The 7,459-nt window shown below is 51.4% G+C and overlaps 1 protein-coding gene across 4 annotated transcripts in view; it reads right to left on the reverse strand.

Annotated features, from left to right (window-relative positions):
- LOC113573145 (genetic suppressor element 1-like) overlaps window positions 1-7,459 on the reverse strand; it is a 66,786-nt gene that overhangs the window by 4,461 nt on the left and 54,866 nt on the right. For all 4 annotated transcript variants that reach the window (XM_027003239.2, XM_035520637.1, XM_035520641.1 and 1 more), the window contains 10 exons: window positions 6,214-6,383; window positions 5,917-6,105; window positions 4,933-5,100; window positions 3,887-4,167; window positions 3,342-3,672; window positions 2,090-2,640; window positions 1,695-1,801; window positions 1,342-1,615; window positions 1,081-1,191; window positions 449-835 (listed from right to left, as the gene is read on the reverse strand). In XM_027003239.2, the coding sequence (XP_026859040.2) occupies window positions 449-835; window positions 1,081-1,191; window positions 1,342-1,615; window positions 1,695-1,801; window positions 2,090-2,640; window positions 3,342-3,672; window positions 3,887-4,167; window positions 4,933-5,100; window positions 5,917-6,105; window positions 6,214-6,383 (2,569 nt within the window). The remainder of the gene's footprint in view (window positions 1-448; window positions 836-1,080; window positions 1,192-1,341; window positions 1,616-1,694; window positions 1,802-2,089; window positions 2,641-3,341; window positions 3,673-3,886; window positions 4,168-4,932; window positions 5,101-5,916; window positions 6,106-6,213; window positions 6,384-7,459) is intronic.

The following is a 7,459-nucleotide window of genomic DNA, read 5'->3' on the forward strand; positions in this document are numbered from 1 at the left end:
CACGCCAAACCCACTCGTTCTCTCAGGTCTTCTGCTGGACTCCTCACTGTTCCTACATCCAAACTTCACAGCTTCGGTGACTGAGCATTTTCCAGATGTGCACCACGCCTCTGGCACTCTCTCTAGATGTGTGTCTGGTAGTCTACTTCTACCTCCATATTTAATTCCAACCTTACAACATGCCCTTTCCCCTCGATTCTTACCTTCCCCAGGCTTAATTTAGCCTGACGGTCCACTGTACTCTTTCCATGTCTTATTCAATTCCATTAACTCAATATTATTATTTATGTATATTGTGTTTTCTGATGCCTCTAGCATTGTATATCTGTAATTGTGAACATTTTGGGGTTCTTAAAAAGTGCTATATAAATCGAATGTATTGTTTTTATTATTATTAATAATAATAACAATAATTGAATTAATTAATGATAATGAGCCTGGTCCTTGCCTTTGTGCTTCTGCTTGGATTTCTGCGTGGACTGCAGCACGGATTGGTGGAAGTGCTGGGCGAACTCCTCAGCGCTGAGGCTCTCCCAGGGCCGGGCCCCGCTGCTCAGTCCGTTTGGCACGGGGCCGCGCTCCCTGGGCGCGCCGGGGGCGGGCCTGCCGTTGGCCTGCAGGCCAGGGGGCCTCCTGTTGGGGTGAGCCTCTCCATAGTGAGCCTGGCTGTGGAGAGGGGCTAGTGGAGGAGGCTCTTTAGGGTGTGGAGGCTCAGATGGGGGTCTGTGGAGGTCAGGGTGCAGGGGCCTGTGAGGACCGGGTGTCGAGGGGGGCCGCGGCGAATCTGGGCAGGTCACGCCATTCGACTGGCAGGGAGTGGAACGCACCGCAAGATCTGTGAAGGAGCACAGATGCACGCACACTGATGATTAGAATGTCAGAAAGAAATGAAACTTTAAAATAACTTATGCAGGAAAATTATCAATATAATAATATTCTTTAATAATAATGCGGAACATAGTAATATTAACATAATAATAATATATTAATAACAATAGACAATTTATTATGGATTTTAAAAATACTATTAATAGTAGGCCTTCTAGAGAGGATAGAGATATATAAGCGTGTGGCTATTACCAGAAGCTACAGGGGGACTGGAGCAGGGTGTGTCTGTGGCATATCGCAGTGTGTCGAGAGTCACCGCTTTCTGTTTAATGGCATTTAGCAAATTTACTACTTTCTCTTTCTCTGGAGTCGGAAAGGAAAAAAAGTTTAGGCCAAACTCACAGTGCATAATAGAAAACACAGATACGTATACGAGTGCCTGTAGATATACTGATGTGTGTGTGTGTGTGTGTGTGTGTGTGTGTGTGTGTGTGTGCGCGTGTGTGTACAAACCTATCCTTTGCTCTGTGCTGACATGGTTGAGGTTGAACATATTGAGGAAGTGTTTCTTGTCCTCTAATTCGGGCCCCCTGTCCATCTCTTCGGGAGAGTAGCGCGTGGTGAGGGGGCGGGCAGCCGTCCAAGGTGTCTGACGCTTGCCCTGCGCTGGCCCTGGGGAGGGGCTGCGCTCCTTCATCATCCTCCTCCTCTTCCTCCTCTTCCTCTCCAGTAGCTTGTCGCGTTGGGAGAGAGTGGTGAGGCCGAACACGCTCAGGAAGTCCAGTTTCTGCGGAGGGGAGACGGAGAGAAGTCAGCCGCGTACGGAAGCGGCGGAGCGGTGTGGCGGTAGCGGGCGGACAGGGCACCTTCTTCGACTGGTCCAGTTTGAGAGGGGGCTGCTTCGCCACTCTCTGGAGGTGGGCTCGCATCTCCTCTTCATCGCTCTCATCAGAGGAGTCGTTGTGATAATAACCTGAAACACGGCATAAGATACGCACAGCAATGACAGCTTTTCACCTACAGTGAGATGGGGGAGCAGACGAATCTTACGCAAAACCTATTCTTGAATGGAACGATAACTTATTCTAACTGTTTTTTATTGCACTGGCTTGGTTTTGGGTAAGTAAGAAATAGTCAAAGATCTTTAATAAAACGACTGAACTTACTTTAAACTATAACCTCCAAACATGTGTTAGATACTGACCACATGACTGACTACATGACTCTGTTAGTCTCTCTGCCTTGTGTGTCCGGTCCTTACCCTTGTCTCTGGCCTCCCTACGTCTCTTCTCCTCCAAGTCCAGCTTGCTAAGGAGTTTCCTGTGCTGCTGCAGTGCCTGGTCGTACACCATCCCGGACTCCGTGGCGCGACCAGGGCTCTGCAGGGTGGCCCTGATGGGAGAGCCTGCTCTTTTAGGGCCCCGGGGCTCTCCGCAGGGGCCAGAGACACAGAGAGAGGCCCTCCGCTGGTTCAGAATGCTCTGCGTCGACTTCTCCATATCCGTGAGGAAGGCACCAGGTTCGAGGAGGGCATGTGTACGTGGAGGAGGGCCTCTCTCTGGGCACTCTGGCCTCCTGTGCCCCTCCTCGCTCCGCTCAGGCTTCATTAGCCCCGGGGGAGCGCGGTTCGGCGGGTCGTACCCTCGACGTGTGTGCGAGGGAGAGTCGATGAGGGAGGCAGGGTTCCACAGAGTGGTGGGAGGATTAGGAGGGTGGTCTCGCTGGCTGGGTCTGGGGGAGATGAGAGGAGGTGGTGCCCCCAAGTGGTGAGGTAGGTCTCTGACACTCATGTCCAGGTGGTGTGAGTTAGATCTACGAGAAATAAACCATACTGCGTTAGTCCGTATGACCACAAGAGGGCAGTGCGTTACCACCAAACAAGAAAGTCCATGTTCCCTCGCAGTGGCTGATCTCTCTTGAAGTTCTTCTCTTCTTCTTGGCCTTAAGCTATTCACAACCCAAACTGCCCCTGAGAGTCTGACTGCCCTAAGAAGATCCATATCACCAAATCCATATAAAAATGCCTGGATTACACACCACAATCTCCACAAGATCACCTCAGAGCTACAGCAGCCAGGGTCCAATTTTAATAGTGTAAAAGTAAACACTGCATGCACAGCTGCTTAGGTTAACATTCTGATTAACTATAATCACACTATGCACCGTGGGGCACAATTTGGCTTATCACTGAGGATATAAATACCAAAAGGCTGTAGATTCTACAACAAGTAAATAAAGAGGCATCGTGTGTGACTCTGGAACTATAATGCTTGGGCTCAAAGAAAGCCATTAAGAATCAAGAGTCCTGAAAACAAGGAAAGTAGTCATGAATGCCAGTGCTGAAAGTAACTTGGCAAATGTAAACTTTCAAACCCAGGGACAGACAAGAGCTTCATCACACAATGAGACAACCCGAACTCTGTCCGAACTCTGCAGTCTTCAGTCGGTAAACTGTAATCTGGGATGTGAGCATCCCAGTGCGGTTAGACAGCTCCGGACACGGGCTCTCTCACCTCTGCCCGTTCCTGTGCGCCTCCCGGGGCTCGGCGCCCAGCTCCGGGCCGTGCTGTCGGGGTTCGGGCGCGGGGCCCGGCCTGTCCTCGGTTTCGGCGCGGAGCCTCTGCGGCCTGGCCATCCACCTCTCCTCCTCCCCGCGGCGCTGGAACAGCGTGGCGGCCAGTGAGCCCTGCACGGCCCCGCCGCCGGGCCCCAAGCAACCGCACGGAGAGAGCAGCGGGCTGGGTGAGGGGTAGGGGGCGTGTTGGGGGGCGGGGCCACACACCAACGGATACACACCAGGCTGCAGGGGCTGAGGAGCCAGAGCTGAGGCCTCTTTGGTCTTCTCTATGGAGAGAAAGAAAGACACAGTTCATATACCGGTAGAAACCAGCAGCTGGTGAAATGCAGCTACCTCTTGCAAAGGGCTAAGACGCCTCTGTCACCAAACAATGCAGTGGTTGTTGTTCCTGTGAGGGGGATGTGTGTTTGTGGAGGAATTTAACCGTTCCTAGAGGATTTTTTATTACAGTGCTGCAGGCCACCACCAGTCCGGTCCTACCTGCACGGTGTGCTGTCAGTCTGTCCCCCAGCTTGGCTCTGTCCTCGCCGTGCTGTCTGGGAGACAGGGTGTGCAGCTCCTGCCTCCTACAGTTCTTCTCCATCGCCCGCACCACTTGGGCCTCTCGCTCTTTCGCTCTCTCTTTTTGTCGTTCCAGCTCCCTCTCTCTCTCCCTCTCTCTCTCCTTCTCTCGTTCCCGTTCTCGCTCAGCCTCGAGAGCTCTCTCCTTATCTCGCTCCCTTTCCCTCTCACGCTGGCGAAGATTGTCTTCCATCTGCAGCCTGTCGCAGGTTCACACACACACACACACACACACACACACACACACACACACACACACACACACACACACACACAGACAAAGACACACACACAAAGGGTGTGAGATGCAACACTCTCCACAGGAACATAAAGGACACACTCTGAAGCAGGCAGCAGGAACACAGGGAAGTGTTGATGCTGTTTACTACTGAACATGAGGAGGAAAAGTTGAACAGATTACAGCCCACATGGGGTGTGTGGTGTGTGTGTGTGGTGTGTGTGTGGTGTGTGCGTGTGTGTGCGTGTGTGTTTATTTGTATGTTTACGGGGGTGTATGTGCATATGCGTGACAGGAAGAAACTGGTGATGTATATACAAACAGGAATATAGACTAGGAACAGTGCCACTGAATGCAGCCAGTTTGAAAGATGAATTCAGTGTTGGGCTGAATTTATCATACATAAAATTACCAGAGAAATGTCTCTCTTTGTGTGTGCGTGCGTGTGTGTGTGCATGCGTGCGTGTGCGCGTGCGTGCGTGTGTGCGCGTGCGTGCGTGTGTGCGCGTGCGTGCGTGCGTGTGCGTGTGTGTGCGTGTGCGTGTGTGTGCGTGTGTGTGTGTGCGTGCGTGCGTGTGTGTGCGTGCGTGTGTGTGCGTGCGTGTGTGTGTGTGCGTGCGTGTGTGTGTGCGTGCGTGTGTGCGTGCGTGTGTGTGTGCGTGTGTGTGTGCGTGCGTGTGTGTGTGCGTGTGTGTGTGTGTGCGTGTGTGTGTGTGTGTGGTCACACCTCTCAGTCTGCAGGGCAGACAGGGACTGATGGGTAAGGTCTGCTGGGTAGCGCACCCCTGGCAAGTGGAGGTGGGCCGCAGAAGGATGGAGAGATGGCAAGGCTCCCCCCGCTGGCAGCTGGTAGTAGGGTGACCGCAGGGCAGATAAACAGAGGGACTCATCCATTCTGGGGCAGCAGTAGGGGAGTGAGGGGAAGAGCAACTCATTAGTGGCCCCGCGGCTGCATTCACTGTCTGTATCGCTTCACTTCATTAACCCTGAATCTCCCCGTGTAAACCCCCCCAACTCCCACCCCCTCACCACGCTTTTTAACCTCCACTGAGGAGCAAGCTGTGCACGTGTGCGCTTTGTGTGCGTCTGAGCTTCAGTCGGCGTGTTTAATATGAAGGATTTTTTAAAAAAAAAGCTGAAATAGGCATATGAAAAAACACAATTGAGCTAAATTATTAATTACAAAAAACAAATCCACAATGCTGAATAAATGTTTGAACAATAGTGAGTGCTGTGAAGAGAAACAAAAGGTGAGAGAAATGCAAGCAGGACTAGAGAATGTCTATGCGTGGGCATGTGTGGGCAGCGGGGGTTGCCTGGTGTCTTTATACACTCTCATTCATTAAAGCCATTATATCATATACATAGACACACATTTTCTGAGCTAGCAGTTTGTGGTTTCACACAAAATCTCCATGAAAAAGCACCACTGTCATTCAGGGTAATCAGTCCAGTCAGATGTGCCCTGCTACCAGGCCACGAGCCAGCAGACCAGAGCCCCATCCCTCACACCTCATAATAACCAGCCTCACTGCCCACCCACAACTCTCTATTCCCAGTAAATCAGATGTTACATGACGCACGTCGGTCGCTTGCCTCTTTAGCCAGTCTACGAAGGCCGGCGTATATTGCAGCACCAACGAAACAGCCAATACTACAGCGCTGTATTCAACCCTACAAACGCAGGTTGGCCAAACGCATGTGCACTCACCTGTAGGCAGAAAGCGTGGGGTGAGAGAGATATCCTGAGTGGAAGTAAGCTGCAGTACCAGGGTCCAGCCCTAGGGGGAGCGAGGACACACGCAGCTCCTCGGCAGAGCCGTAGGGGCGGAACCCACTGCGCAGGTATTCCTCTGGCACCGCCCCCGACTGCAGGACGTGAGGCACCTGTCGTGACAAACTGAGACAGAATGGACGATCAAATTAATGTGTAACCAGGCTAAAGGTTTTATATTAGCGATCCGGCGTCACGCTGTAGGCTCTGTCTGGACGTGAGTGCAGTTCTTACTTAAGGGCTTGCAGACGAGGGTCCTGCATCACTGCACTGGGGCTCAGGCCAAAAGGGAAGGCCGCCCCCACCAGGTGAGGAGGGAGAGAGGTGGTGCTCTTGTCCTGGGCAGACGTGGGCGGGTCCGAGGCCAGACGCCCTCGTCCGGCTCCTCTCAGTACAGCTTCAGCCTGGAACCACAAAAACACACACGCAAGAACCTAAAACTGCTGAAGCCAAACCAGACCGGTAGGAAAGCTCACAGCTGGCTTCTCCTATGTTCCAAATCGCTTCTTCATAGATACACTCGCCAATAGGCCTCAGTTCCAAGCCTTTACAATACCACCTGGACACACGGAGCCATAACTGTGGTATCAGCCCTCCATAAGGACAAAGCACAGCAGGGAATCGTGTGCATTTGGTTAAAGGCTCTCCATTCCACAAATGCTTGGCACCATGCAACCTTTAGGGCCATGCGTGACAGATTGAGCTCTGGCTATAACCCGCTTTTCAAGTACAGCTCGTTTGGAAAATCAACAACTGTAAACAAAGGCGCCAAATCTCTTTTATTGTGCCAGTCAAATGAACCTGACATACCCCAGAAAGGACAGAATGAAACTGATCCTGTAATATCAGTGATCCTTAAGCCGTGTATTAGAATAGACATCTTTGCTTCCTGCCTACCTAAATGCTTAGCTTGCCTATCTACAGGGGCTTATAGGAGACACACTGGGAAGAGTCGCCAAGGATGTGCAGGACTTTCTCCCGACAGACGAGTGAGGGGTGCCATTGGCAAGCGATTGGTGCCATCAATTATGCAGTAAAACCAAGGTGTCGTGAGATTATATCTCTGACCTGAAATGCGGCTGTTTTCAGTGCTCACTTGTTCCCAGGGCATCGGTGGGTGAAATTCATGTATCAAGTTTCATGTCGAGCAACTAATTTAAAAGGTTTGGTAAAAAATCTCGAGTCTGCAGTGGTGTATTCTGGTATTTTTGATCTGGCCCTGCACCTCATCCAGTACTGATGTAAATACCCACATTAAAGCTGACAACCTCCTCTTCAACAGTTAACACGCATTGTTTCATTTCAAATCCAGTGTGCCGGAGCACAGAGCCAAAACAACAGAAAGCGTGTCAGTGCCTGGTCACTACTGTACTGATCACATTTACATGCCCACACACCTTCACATATTGTTACACGGCAACACAGTAAGACAGAAGGAAGATGTTTAAAAGGCGGAACAGTCACAAGGGGAATGCAAATC

The sequence above is a fragment of the Electrophorus electricus genome, chromosome 2 (genome assembly GCF_013358815.1).
Source record: "Electrophorus electricus isolate fEleEle1 chromosome 2, fEleEle1.pri, whole genome shotgun sequence".
In the NCBI taxonomy this organism is placed as follows: Eukaryota; Metazoa; Chordata; class Actinopteri; order Gymnotiformes; family Gymnotidae; genus Electrophorus; species Electrophorus electricus.